General features: G+C 33.4%; 2 protein-coding genes across 2 annotated transcripts; one reads left to right on the top strand and one right to left on the bottom strand.

The window, feature by feature from the left end:
* The first annotated feature begins 550 nt into the window (after positions 1 to 550).
* Positions 551 to 7108, top strand: LOC108199613 (uncharacterized). Its single transcript, XM_017367518.2, has 12 exons — positions 551 to 824; positions 1319 to 1403; positions 2717 to 2768; positions 2854 to 2874; positions 2965 to 3018; positions 3978 to 4028; positions 4268 to 4330; positions 4750 to 4815; positions 4994 to 5032; positions 5415 to 5537; positions 5646 to 5738; positions 6636 to 7108. The coding sequence occupies exons 1-12, from the start codon at positions 728 to 730 to the stop codon at positions 6855 to 6857; spliced, it is 966 nt and encodes a 321-aa protein (XP_017223007.1). The 5' UTR covers positions 551 to 727; the 3' UTR covers positions 6858 to 7108.
* A 3734-nt stretch (positions 7109 to 10842) lies between these two features.
* Positions 10843 to 14032, bottom strand: LOC108199614 (homeobox-leucine zipper protein HAT4). Its single transcript, XM_017367519.2, has 4 exons — positions 13681 to 14032; positions 12967 to 13283; positions 12458 to 12537; positions 10843 to 11549 (listed from the first exon to the last, which is right to left on the bottom strand). The coding sequence occupies exons 1-4, from the start codon at positions 13874 to 13876 to the stop codon at positions 11204 to 11206; spliced, it is 939 nt and encodes a 312-aa protein (XP_017223008.1). The 5' UTR covers positions 13877 to 14032; the 3' UTR covers positions 10843 to 11203.
* Between the last annotated feature and the right edge of the window lie 1237 nt (positions 14033 to 15269).

The raw sequence follows: 15269 nt of genomic DNA, 5'->3' as shown, positions 1-15269 counted from the left end.
AACTAATCATCAATATTCACACTTTTAGCTAACAATTATAGTATCTCCCTTGGAGATGCTTTTAATGACATATATTACAGACACTCTAATTGATGATGAACAAAGTTAAATTCATAATATTTACACTAATCAGCACATTAGCAACTAAAGATGGATCATATATTAGCAACATAAATAATATTTTATCTAATTCAAAATCAATAAATTTAAAATTTTCATATCAAATCAAATCAAATTACGGGATATTTTTATCTCTTAACTGCAACTAATCTGTAAATTCATTTTACACTTTGTATCATGTATAATTAATGTATATCCTATATAATATACAACTTGATATTTATAATATGATTTTGTATACTTTAATTTATTTTAGTATAGCTATAAAATAATATAAATTTAAAACAAATATTATAAAAAATTTAGTCAATTTTTTATATTTATTAATAGATCAATTTAAAGTATTTAAATTATAAAATAAATTACAAAAATAATGACTGATTTCGTCTTCAATGATTTTGCAAATTCGATTCCAATTTCTTTTCATTGGAGTTCAGACTTCAAACGTAAGTAAACATAATTGCAAGTAGATACAGTTGTTGAGTGTTTGTGTTGATTAAAAGCGGTCAGTATCTGATCCGACCCGTTTATCCCATGTATTCTGCAACCTTAACTTACACTTGTTGCAGGAGAAATACAAGAATCTAGAGCCCTGAATTCAGCAGATATGCCTACTTATAATCTTGTTGTTTTGTTGATCACCAACATAATATTCTTCACTCTTTTTTCAATCTCATCATCTCTTCCTTTCATTGTACTCCATGGTAACTTCACTTAATTCCCTTACTTGTATGTAACTATGTATTCCCTTACTTGTATGTAACTATGTATTTTTACATATATTTTTTCCAACCCATTTGTTAAAAATCACGACTTTAGTTATAATATCTACAAAGATTCAATTTTTATGATATGGGTGTGTACTTGTTTGATTTACTCCGGGGTAACTTCACTTAACTTACTTGTATGAAATTATGTATTTTTATATATATTTGCTCACTGGCTGCTGATGGGTTCTGACCAATTTGTAATAATCATAACTTTATTGTATTTTTAAGCCAAGATTCAACTTTTATGATGTTGGTTGTAATTTTAAAGTTTAGTTTAGTTTCTCTATGTGTTGAAAAGTTAGTGTTGATTCATTCTTTTTATTCGATTCTTATTGCTTTGTGTGTTTGCTGGTGGTTGCATCTTAGGTTTCTTGGTAGTAAAATTCCGGGTTTTGTCGCAATATGACCTAATGGGTTTCTTGTTTTAGGAATTGGAGACAAATGTACCCACAAAGGGATTTCAAGTTTTACCGAACAACTAAGTGACTGGTCTAAATCTGATGGATATTGCTTGTAAGATCTTGATCCCTGTAAAACTAATGTCTCGTAGCTTATAGATCAAGATATAACTTGGTGTTCTTTTGTGATAGCAAAGTGCTTTTATCAAGTGACTTAGCAACACTATTTAGAGTTATAACTGTCTCGTGTTAAGAATAATTAACTTTTGTTTTGATGATAATTTGGAAATACTGAGATCGAATGCACTCTTCTGCCAACCCTTTTCTCCGGTGACCAATGTTTTATTAACGTATCGTATTCAGCTGCTGATCGGCCATACAAATTTACCCATATGTACTTCATACTCATTAAAGTTAAAAATATAATCCTAAATCCATGCATAATTCAAATGTAAGCTGCATTTTCTGGTTGTCTGAAGCATGTATTATACTCCCTCCGTCCCTCTCATTTCTTTACAGTTTTTTTCACAGTTTGGCACGCATTTTAAGGTGTATATAAAGTGTAGATCGTAACTTATTTTTAAAATTATCTTTTTCTGAATAAAAATTTAACTTCAGAAGCAAAAAAAGTTGAAATAATTTGTGAAATTATAACATAGGCGCCTTAAAATGTGTGTCAAACCCTCTGTCCCAAATGTAAAGAAACAAGAGGGACAGAGGGAATATATGGCACGATTGACCTCATGGATTGTATCATGTACATGCATACTCTAACAGAAGAATAGTTTTATTTTAGGCCTTCCATAATCGGTTTACTTTTTCAGAGGTTGTAGAAGCCACTTTTGAGGATACTAATGTAGACTTTTTATCTTGGTAAATTCAATATTAAACCCTCCCCCCTTTTTTTGCTAGATCATTATTAAACTCTTGAGGTTCTACTAACATATATTTATATCAAAATATGATGAAGAATTTTTTGTGGTAATATTCTAAAATGATAATGAAAATTAAAAAGATATGATTTGTTTTTATAAGGATATATTCACGAAGGTACCTATGAAAATGGATACTGTTCTTTGTTCTTTGTTTTATTGCTGTTCTGCTTGGTTTTGGTTCACTTATGATCTGTAAATATTTATATATGTATCTGTTTGTGCGTTAACGTATGTTTGTTTATGTTATTGATAACGTTTCCATACAAACACATAAAATCAATCTCACAATATATAATCAATTTGGATGTAATATAACTTTAATATAAAATGTAATTAGGTGGGACTGGTGCTTTCGAATGGGTTGTTTTTTAGTATTATAAGAAGAGATGTTATTTATTGGATGCTAGAAACATTTTTGAGATTAAATTTTCTCCTTTTAAACTCCTTACACAATGATATCATGGAAGTTGACTAAAGTGATCATTTGCTGTAGGGAAATTGGAGATGGAAGCTGGGATTCTTGGTTTATGCCTCTACAAGATCAGGTGCAGCCATAGAGTGAATTTTTGTTCTATCTAAAAATTATTTTCTTCATGTAAGTTATATTGAAGTACTGAACTCTTGTTACAGGCTCAAATCGTCTGCGACAAGGTGCCAGATTTTTCTTCTGCAGGCAAATCTATTGAATTGTTTTCTAGCTTCTTCTTTTTTTTAACTTGCATATTTATGCTTAAACCTTAGGTGAAGGAAAACAAAAAACTAAGCAAGGGTTACAACATAGTTGGTCTCTCTCAGGTAAGATATAATAGTGAAAATTTTATGTTGCTTTGTTTGTTTTCATAATGGATCATGCACAAAGTGCATGTCCTTGTTTATTTTCTTCTAAATATATGATGTACATGTTCTTGTTTCTGTTGAAAAGATATTAAAACATTGATGTATTTTTCGGAAAGGGAAGAATAGAAAGAAGCTGTAGTCGAGCTTGACCGTTCTAAATGTTAATTACGTATTCTCAAAGGAGATGAGATGCATGATCAAGTTAACCATGTGTCTGTTAGGGTAGGCATACTTGGCAATGTTACAATATTATACAATACTTTTTATCTTATTTGATATATTTTTATGTGCGTTTTGTTCTTACGTCTTAATCGCAGTAAGCTAATAATATTTGAAAATACATCCTTTGGACTCGGTGTGACCAAATCAAAGCATGTTTACCTTAAAAGGCTAAAACTTTGATTGATTAAATCATTGTGCTACTCCTTTCTTTGTATGTTTCCTGATATGTTACGTACATCCTTTATGGGTAGAATTGGTACTCTTCAAATCTCATTCAAATCTATATCACAAGCCTTGTCCTGCGTCAAGATGCACGCAGAAGTTTAGTTGTAATTCATAGATTTCGTTTTTCTTATTTTAAAGTGTCATCAATTTAAGTGCCCTACTTTTACAACCTTCCATCCCCTTAATAGAGTTAGTCGCGATAATGATTCTTATTGTGAACTTTATTTATCTCATATGTCTCATTAAAATTTACCAATGAATTAATGCTAGTCCAACATCAAGGCATTGTTGTATACTCTCGAGTAATCATCTTTCATTCTCACAAAGCATGTTCATGGGTTCGTCACGTTATATATCAACTCAAGTGTTTTTTTAAAAGGATTTTAATTGTGAATGCTTAAGTTGCTTTGAATTGTTATAAATAACTTCTGATAGATTATCACTTTTCTTTATTCTCTTCTTTTACTCAGGGTAACTTAATAGGTCGAGCTGTCGTGGAATTTTGTGAGGGTGGACCCTCTGTAAGAACCATACCTCTGCTGCGATGATCTGTGTTCTAAAATATTGCATGACATTCTGTATTATGTAAATAAGAACTATTAATACATACATATACAGATACAAATACAAATACATATATATTCATCCTATTTTTCTATATGCTTTGAGTAATTTATGATGGGATTGCTCAATATTCTTATGGCATATCGGCCCCCTTCAATGTAAATTTTCCTTAATAAACATATTAGTGAAAAAACAGGTTAAGAACCTGATATCGTTGGGAGGGCCTCATGCTGGTACTGCTTCTGTTCCACTTTGCGGAGTAAGTGCTTTTCGAACTTACTGCCATTGCAATTTTTCATAATTCAGTGCAAATATTCATATAGAAAACTGTGACAACTGTGAGCATTGTTTTGAATAACGTAGAAGTAATCCCACAGCCTGAATATATGACATATATGACAGTGATGCTAAGTAAATCTATATTTAACCTCCAAATAAAGAAAATATTGATTACCGCGTTTTAAGTAAAATATTCTGTTATGTTTAGTGGTAACCTATAGGAATGGTACGGAGATGATTTAGAGAGCATGTAGCTTGCAATTTTGAGGCAGTTATTTGACCATCTGTCACTTTCATTAGTTTATGTGATTTTTGCTAGTTTTAAATTACAACAAATAATTTTGTGTTTTTTTAAATGTATTTAATGCTTTTGTTTGACCTTTTTTTCTGCTTTGGCAGACAGGTATATTCTGTATATTGGCCGACAACTTGATAAAATCAGAGGTCTACAGCGACTATGTGCAAGTAAACATCTGGTTCTCTATCCTTTTTCTCTGTAAAGTTAGTCTTAAGATTTCATTGTCCTCCTTTATGCATAGTGAGTATATCAATATAGGTTTTTTTCCTCTAGGTCGTTAGGTAACTCTCTGCTGCAATCTTATGGACAAGTATCACTGTGAATTGAATTTGATTTATTTTGCAGGCTCACTTGGCTCCGGCTGGTTACCTTAAACTACCAAATGTAAGTAATTTGTTCCCGGGGAGCTCTTATACCCGAGTTAAACATGTTTGCCACGCAGCATACCTCTTATAAATATATATAAACAAGCATCACCGAGTATTTTTGCGTTTTTGGCAATTATACGAGTTAAATCATAGAGGGTTACTATTTGAACAAGGTCACATCAGTTTACATGGTTTACCCTCTAATCCGGGGATCAATTGACTCCTAGAAACCATGCAAGTGTGAATGGCTTAGACCTAGCAGCATTGGCTTACTTTCTTGCTGTGCCAGTAACATTTTCTTATATATTCTTCCATGATCAATAGCTTCGAGTCTTTGACTGTTCTTTTTCTTTTATAGGTTTATATTTAATTAATACATCCATGCTATGAATTTTTAGGACATTCCTGACTATTTAGAGCATTGTACCTTCCTGCCAAGGCTCAATAATGAAATCCCTGAAGATAGGAACTCTACATACAAAGAGAGGTTTTCAAGTTTACAGAATCTGGTGTTGATCATGGTATTTTAGTCCTGTCTCTCTTTCACTATATATTATTTTTTTCTGTGATCCTAATATTTAAACTTTTCTTTTATGTATCCTATGTGATTTTATATTATACTTTAAAAGCATGAAGACGACACTGTGTTGATTCCGAAGGAAACTGCCTGGTTTGGGTATTATCCCGATGGAGCATTCAAGCCAGTCTTGCCTCCACAGCAGGTATCATTTCTTTCAATGTTCTCAACCCCATGGTGTTTACAGATCGTTGATATTCCCCAACTAGGATGCACGGACTCTTCAAAATGGGTGCTGTATGCGCTTCTGATTCACCCTACTCTGCGACTCAGCTGAGTATGTGTTCGACTTGCCATGTGGCGTGTTGACACGCATACAGAAGTGGACTCGCTTTCGACAAGGGAGCGATACAGCCATGGACTCGGCCCACATTAAAAAGGCTTAATAACCTGCTTTTTAAGGCCCGAAGGACCAACAACCTTCGTTTTAACCTCATTCTACAGCCTCTCTCATCTCCACCTCTCTTTTTCTCTAATCTGCGAATAATGCTTTAAGGACGACATTCTACAAATAGAGAGGGTTCATATTGGGGAGTGCTTGATACCAATTAAACAAACTAGTAACGAAAAGGGCCCGAGTATCGTCTCAGATGGATTTTTCTAGGAATAAGTAAATGCATGAGAATGAATCTTATATTAGATCACCACTTACTGTAAGATAGTTTATTATATCATAAATGAAGTTTGACATATATAAATCCTATTTTATTATTATTATTGTTGTTGTTACTCTCTTTTTTTTGCCGAGTCCCGTATCTCAGACTTTTTGATGATTGGCAAATCCCCGTTTCCTGTGTCGCTATATTAGAGTCTGTGCTTCCTAGTTTCCCAATTGGATATTTAGATATTAAAAGCAGACCACTCACCAAAAGCAACTAAAAAAACATATAAAGCCTTATATGCAGTATAAATTGGAAATGGAATACATTTTGAAATTATCCATGCTGTAATAGTTCAAATTTTAATACAATTCTTTAACACTGCACTCTTGAGCTTTTTGGGACACGAATTTTGGTTCTGAACATATTTACGCGTTCTGCAGACTCAGCTCTACCAAGAGGATTGGATTGGTTTGAGAGCACTGGATGAAGCTGGCCGGGTTAAGTACATCAGTGTTTCAGGAAATCATCTTGCGATTTCTTACGAGGACATGAAAAAATACATTGTCCCTTACTTGGAAGAGGGAGCATCAACTCAAAGTGTAGGGACAGGAAGCAACATGAAGAAAACTGCTATGCACCAGCGCTTGAGGGAAGCATGGTAAGAGGGACTATTAATATTTCACAGGTTCCTTTTTACTGAATTCGAAAACTTCACCTTGCGACATCCTAGTTAAGTTAATATAAGATGTCCAAGCTCAATGGATGGCTTGTTATCTACCTTATTCTTTTGAAACTATTCTACAAAATCTCATACATAATTAAGTGTACATGATGTGTGTTGTAGATACTATATATATGAATTTACATTAAATTTGGTTAGCCTATATAAAATTTGACTTGTGTTGAGCTTTCATGATAAGTCCCCCGCACATATGTCCATTATGGTTCCATATCCAATAATCCTATATATTTCAAAAGCTGTCTTAAGTCCTAAGTAAGAGTCGTAGTGACATGATCCCTTCTAGGATTTGTAATGAAAATGATTGATAAGCATGATACCAACGTATCACTGTTGGGAGTAACAATATTTTCTTGTCCTTGAGCTCGTCGTCTAATTCGTTTTAGTATTCAATCTATAACAATAGTAACTTCTTTTTCAGCAATTACCTATAACAACAAATAATCAATAGGTGGAATGTTTTTGTTTTTGTTTTTGACAATTACTCTCTCTGAGTGTAATGGAAGTTGAATGGCCATCTGGTTTGAGGTGATATCTACTTTAGGAAGCTAGAATATAATGAAAGTTGATCACAGAAATCAGTAGTAGGATCTGGATTAAGAACATGATCAGATTCTATTTCGATACACTTGACATCAAAATAGAAATCCGTTACAAATTTGAGCCCGTAGTAAATACTCCTTCCTTCTGTCCCATTTAATTCTATATATTTTTTATAATTGTTCGACACACATTTTAATACTCTTATAAAATATAGTTTCGTAACTTATTTTTGAATTTTTTTTCTAAATTAAAATTCAACATCCAAATTTTAATTCAAAAAAAAAATTAAAAATAAATTACACAATTACACTTTAGAGGAGTTTTAAAGTGCCCCTAATGTATACTATTTGGGGTCGGAAGGAGTAGCTCTTAGTGGGCGGCCAATTCTGACTGATACTTGATTTGGATCAGGCAGTAGCATCGAGTGTTGTTGTTGGTGACACAACCAAGCATTTGTAAAATCTTGAATGTAGGTCTAGTCTATGTTTGCATTTTTCTCATGTAAAGGAATACTAGTACATATAAGAAGATCATAGCATTGTATAGTCTATAAACACTCATAAAATTAGATTCACCTATTTTCTTGGCATAGTAATAGAGAAACTGCATGTCAGAGTTTTAGATATATCCATGCCTGTGCAAGTCATTTTTAGCTTAGTTGCTCGGCAGGACGAAGCGAGCAAACATTTATAAGGGGAGCCAACAAAATTTCCTTAACACAGTAAAATATTCGATATAAATTAATATAAAAGTATTACTTCCTCCGTCCCGGTAAGTAGTATATGTTTACTATTTGCACGAATTTTGAGGCTCCTATATAGTATAGTTCCATAATGTTTTTTAAATTTTTTTTATAAATAAAAGTTTAAACATCAAATTTTTTTCCAGGTAAAAAAATTTTGAAAAAATATTATGGAGTTCTAAAGAAGCCTTAAAAAAATGTGTCAAATAGTAACGTCTACAATTGAATGAGACACACATGAAATTTCACGATTTTTTTAAATAGTATAATTATATATATGCATATTTTTATTTTTAAATTTTGGTCTAATATATAAACTAGAGAAATCTAAGAATTAAAATTTTATTTTACATTATTAAATATTTTTCAGGAGCGAACAAACATTATTTTTTAGAGGGGCCAAATATTTATATTTATATAAATATATAGATAAAATATAATTTTTTCACAATTATATAATACAAATTCTAATATTATGGAAACTCTAGGGGGCCATGGCCCTCTGTGGCCGCCCCCACCTTCGTCCCTGTGCTCGGTCTTTATGGACCGACGTAGACCTAGAGTACTTACTCATTTTGATGGAACGTAACGTGAGAGAATGAAATGAAATTTCTTTAAATTTTCATTGGGGTTAAATGGCTAATTCATAACTAAGCTAGTTAAAAATTTGCAGTTTGGTCATGTTGTTGAAAAAATTCACAGTCAACTAATAAAGTATTTAAAAACTTGCATATCGGTAATTCCCGTGAATTCTGTTAAAAAATACTAACGGAAATAAGTCATCTTTCAAAAAGATTACTGGACAAAAAAAATAATGCAAAAACATCATCACAAATATAATAAGCATCACCCCCGCAATTGCAATAATAAGGGGAATTATCATCCCACCTTCAGTTTGATTAGAACCACTGATCCTGATGATATAATGTTTGATTTCATGTGTGAAGAAGATCAAAATAACTTGAAAGCCCCTACCATAATTTTCAACACTTTTGAATTATTTGAAACTGAAGCACTGCAAGCATTGGTCTCCAAGTTCAACTATACCAACGTCTACCCAATCGGCCCTCTTCCATTGCTAGGCCGCCATGTACCTGAGAAAAGTCCAGTCAATTCACTCAATTCGAGTTGGTGCGTTTATAACGCATTGTGGATGTAATTCTATGATGGATTGGAGATGATCTGTGGTGGTGTTCCAGTGATATGCTGGCCATTCTTCCTGATGAATTTAGATGTAATTGGGTCGGGTCGGGTAAACGGGTTTTTCAACGGAGATCGTTAAAAGTCAATGACTTTTAACGTTGGTGTAAGTTTCTGATAGCATGATCGTTCGATTGAAAATTATATGGAATAAAATCATGTGTTTGAAAGCTTTTTCAACAACATGACCAAACTGCAAGTTTTTAACCAGGTTAGTTATGAATTAGCTATTTAACCCAATTTTCATTGATATAGCACTATTGAGTTAACATCTTTTATAAATAACAGATTTTGTAATATATTGATGGTAGAAAATCCATGATCTAAATATATACTCCTTCCGTTTTATTTCACAGGTCATTTTGTTTAGTTGTTTTGACCGTATTATGATATTTATTATTATTTTTCAAAAAAAAATATGTATTAAAATTTTGATTATATATTTGGATTGGAAAAAAATAAAAATAATAAGTTTTATGATACAGTCAAAATACATATATACGTGTCAAAAAACAAACCGTAACGGTTCGGGTAATTTGGATTTTGGAGTAATTAAATTCTTTATATCGAAACGGGACAATGTACTCATGTCTGACCGGGGGGAGCTATACTGAGAACTTTAAGCTGCTTTGACAATAAAAAAACGCCCTTCCTAGACAACTCCCTAAATATTTCACCAGAGTCACGTACCTGAATTCATAACCCCAGTAAAACCCCACGACTTCTTAGTTCTTAACCAACAACTCTACTTATTATTTTTGAAAGGACCAACGAATATTACTCGATGAAAAACACAAGAATCCAATCAAATCGAGCTTAATTTAAGACCAAGATGTCAAGTCCCGAGTCTAAATTATAGACTAGTCTGTAGTAAAGCTTATTTGATCAACTAATACTGTAGCTGTGAAATGTAGTACTACTCTACTCACTACTACTGCCAAACTTAAAGATGAGTAAATGTCAAGAATAAACAATCATAAACAGAAATATATCAAATTTCAGATCTTCTTTTCCTTTTTTTGTCAAAGTCAAGGAGCTGCTAACAGCATCATTCATACCAAGTTCCTCTCTAGAAATTTCTCCTTCAAAACCATGTTTCTTCAACCTTTACGTGTGAGTTTGTGACATAAAATAAGTTATCGTTAGCATTGGTAAAAGCATTGTCATCTTTATTCTAAGCAGACCTCAATTTTTGATGCTATTGTCAAAGTCAATTATAGAGTACTACTCCTAATGTAGAACACAACTTTTGAATGCAAATATGTGTCAAAATTAATTTTAGTTTCTTTTGAAACTTCAAAAAATGTTGTGTACGGCCGGGCTACAGTCTCGGTTGAACTCATAAAAAATTTCGACACTAAAATATTTCTGTTATAGCTATATATTTTAACCCTGAGAAGCACAGATTTCAAAAAGATGAAAATGGTAGAAACTATTTTTTATATAGAACAATTTACAGAGAAACATCTCTTCTCCAACTTTCAAAAGATCTGCTCTTGATCTATCAAGGACAATTAGTAAAGACTAGAATTGAAAAAAACTACATTAAAGTCACTGAGAAGAAGGATGGTTTGCTAATTTAACACAATTTATGGAGCAACAACTAAATCTTTAGACCTTATAGCTAGAAATATGTACACATGAGACTCTTTAAGTAAGATTCTAACTTCGTTTGCATATTCCATTAGGTTAAACAGATACTCAAATGACAGCAATGGCCCCTGATTCATTCAACACTGCATTCCGAGTAGATTGTCAGCAGAGCCCTTTAAGCCAACTCATTTTTACGTCCGAGGATGGACGTCGTCCAATGGCCTATGAGACGATGCCCATGGGTTGAAAGGGAGACGATGGTGATTAGTACTCATTGGATAGGATCGAAGAGGCTCAGCCGTTGTTACTGATGGCGCCAGGGATGATGTGGTAGCTGATTGTGGGCCACCAACGCGCTCGCATGAAGGGCACATGGTGAGGGTAGTAGGAGGGGTCATTTGCATGTAGAACTGAGGGGAAGATTTCAGTGCCCTTAGTTCTTGCACTTCCTTCTGCAACTTCCTGTTTTCCTCTGTTAAAGACTGGCAACATCGTTTTAGAAACTCGCAGTCAACTTCCGTTTGCTTCAATTTTGTCCTGCATATTCCAAATTGTGCCAAAACAACTAATTAAGCTGATGATCTATTGTCATTTGTTTAAAAGTGCATAATCCCTATTCTCAAAATTAAAAGAAATAAATTTGATCTCTTCCATATTCATGTCATGCATCTGCTACCTAATTGTCGTTAAAGGTCTTCTTCTTAATTTCTTAAACACAAAAGAAAATAGAAACACTGCAACATTCTTAAGTTGTGAGATTAATTTAGCACAAAGAAAGTGTAATAAATGTTCGACTGTGTTTCAAAATCAACAGATATTCATGCATCTGCTATCAAAATATTAAATTGCAAGATATAATGCAAATGAGAACACAGATAAATTATGATTGTATAAATATCCATACTGTCATAGATCTCGCATCATAATAAATGAAACCAAATAATAGAAGAACGAATTCCATATATGAAAAACACTCTATTTTAAATTTCTTTTTTATTTTTGACGATTACTATGAATACAAGTCAATATAAGCCATCATCATGCAATGAAAAGGGGTTTGTAACCATATAACGTATACTTTCTCGTCTAAAAAGGAATTCGTAACCGCCATAACGTATAATTTCTTGTCTACGTAAAAATACAAAGTACACTAATTTCTTGTCTATGAAAAAATACAAAGTACGCTATTATCCAACCGTGAAATGAGGCTTTAAACGTCATGGGCCCCAAATTTTCTCGACCACCTACAATGTATTCAAACATCCTATATGCGACAAGAAAACCCCCACGAGAATTGTCACCCCCACACACATGAAAGGTAAAGCATAAAATACTCCCATGGCAAAAGATAATGTACCCCCATCTATCCAGATAATTGTAATAACTAATATGTATAACTGTAATTCTGATGATTAAATCCTTTACAAAGATGAAAAATATCTCACCTTGCCCTTCTGTTCTGAAACCAAACCTCCACTTGCCGAGGTCTCAGTCCTAGTCGCTTAGCCAAAGCAATCTTTTGCTTCTGCATCCAAAAACAAACCATATTAATAAATTCACCATGCTGGAGAACAAAAAATAGTACTCAACATTTAACCATAAATCGAAACAATAATGAAGCAATATTTGTCACTATTACGAAGGGCCTGTTTGGTGAAATGGTTTCCGACTCAAAAATTAATAAAATCTTTTCAGGCCATATTGTCAAATAACAATTTATTCATACTCAGAATTTTAAAAATCAATGCCAGAGTCTCAAATCAAATTCCAATTCCTTGTGCGACGAATTTCAAATTCATAAAAATCGCCATTAACCATTTCCGATTCTTTTTTCCAAGCTATAAAAAATTTCTTCTAGCAAAAGACTAATATCATTTTCGCCGCAAGACAAGCCAAACATGCCCTAAATGGTAAAAATGCAAATTACAAAAATCAGGACAAAAAACACACTCACAGGGTTCAGAGTGTTGTGTTCTTTGAAGCTCTCCTCAAGAATAGCAGACTGCTCTTTCGTTAACCTCAGCTTCTTCCTCGAATTGTCTCCATCTTCATCATCACTTCTCGAAAATTCTAGAAGTTCATCCCCATTAGCCAGCTCAGATTTCTCATTAACAAGACTCCTTTTATTACCACTCAAACTAGATATTGTGCTGTTCGGCGATGACATGCCGTTCTCTTCCTCCATCTCCACCGTTGCCGCCGGTGCCCGGTTAACATCTATTCCGGTCAGGAACGATCTTCTGTCCACTCTGCATGCCTCCATTTTTCGATCTACACATAAAAATTAATCACAAATACTAATAAATAAAGCAAAATCTCGAAAAACATGTACTTTTATTCGTAAGATAGTGTATTTTTAATCTCGATAAATTTTAAAATTGTCCGATTCCGAATGGGTTTTTTTAGTGTCACTTTTTATGGGGCAAGGTATGGAGATACAGTGTTGTGCTAATTAATAAATTGATAGAGAATTATTTTATTTTATAAAATTACTTGCATGTCTAAAATGTATATGCTGCATAATACACATGTGAAATGCAAAAGAAAGGAATTTTTATGCAGTAAATTCAGAAAGTAAAAATTCAGATCTTGAACATCAAATGGGAAAAATAAATTTAAACAGTGATATGTAATTAAGAGAAGTTTTTAGAGGGTAAAAATGAAGTACCATATGAAGCAGGATGGGTCCAAGTGGTGGTGTTGGGAAGGAGATTCAAGGGTTGAGAAGGCATCAGATTTAACTCCAGTGGTTTTGTAGCATAAGCCATCTGATTATGATCGGAGATCTTGTTGGTGTTTTGTGAAGGCCCTGGGAGGCTCAAGCTCAGACTCAAGCCCAAGTCATCTCTTTGTTGCACCATCATTCCTTTCCTTGGTGTGGAGAGAGAGAGGGAGAGAGATGAGAGAGAGAGAGAGAGAGAGAGAGAGAGATGCAATGAGTTTGGGGGAGGAAGGCCTACATAAGGGAGAGAGGGAGGGGGGAGGGAGAGAGAGAGAGAGAGATATGAATGCAAAGCTATGGGGTGAAAGGCCTATATAAGAAGGGGGGTGGGGGGTTTAGGGGAGTAAACTTTCTTTGGAAGCGACAATGTGTGTATGTGTCAGGATGTTACCAATAATCTACCAGTACTATCACACATTCATACTAGGCACTTGTGCACCCTTTCTTTTCATATATTACTGTTATTTCTCCATCTTCTTTTACTGCAACTTTTTCCTTCTTGTACACAACTTTGACCTTTAATTTACTGTTACTCTGATACATTTAATTACTGTCTGCAGTAAATAAAACAAGGCATGAAAACACAGGTTACAAAAGAGAGCTGCAGTTGAATTGGCAAACAGTCGATTGGTGTGTTTAATAATCTTAAACATCTGAATAATTGCATTTGACTAGTCTAAGCCTTTGTACAATTGTACATCGGTTATGAGACTCAGCATTTACTCATGTCTCAGTTGTGTGGCAAGTCAAAAGAAGGATTAAATGTAAGAGAGGAAACGTTACAGTCATCATAAAAGAAACTTGATTTGAAGTAAGATTCGATCTTAAGCGTGATCATATCATCAATCATACAAACCCCGATATGCTATTGGATGGCACAGAATATATCTACATACATGGATCTTCATAATTTATACTCCCTCTGTCCCAGTCAATTGTATACGTTTCTTTTTCACTGCTCGACACGCTTTTTAAGGCTCTTATAAAACATAGTTCTACAACTTATTTTTAAGATTTTCTTTTTTTGTATAAAAGTATAAATGTTATACTTTTATACAAAAAAAGAAAATCTTAAAAATAATTTATAGAACTATACTACATTGAAGCATTAAAGTCCGTGCCGCGCCCCCGTCCCCCAATGTATACTATTGACCGGGACGGAGGGAGTATTGACAGAATCGGGAGAGGCTAATATATGTTGTCGAAATCGGATTATATCAAAGATCAGATAAATTTTTCAAATTTTATATATTAGTCTTTTTTCAATTATTTTTGTAATTTATTAAAATTTAAAAATTATTATTTTGTGGTCTTTATTTCGTAATTATGATTCTGTTTATGAAGCCGGAAGTGGGAGAGCGGAGAAGAGGCAATTATGAAACTGTGGACGAACTTTTTAAAAATTAAATATACTTTTTCTAAATAATTATTACAATTTATTAAAATTTAAAATCATATTACTGTTTTGTAATCCTGATTCCGTCACAGTTCCTTCGGCGACGAGGGGGCCAGAGACAGTTATGAAGCTGTGGACA

This window comes from Daucus carota, chromosome 8, assembly GCF_001625215.2.
Source record: "Daucus carota subsp. sativus chromosome 8, DH1 v3.0, whole genome shotgun sequence".
In the NCBI taxonomy this organism is placed as follows: Eukaryota; Viridiplantae; Streptophyta; class Magnoliopsida; order Apiales; family Apiaceae; genus Daucus; species Daucus carota.
This window is presented reverse-complemented; position numbering and strand designations above follow the sequence as displayed.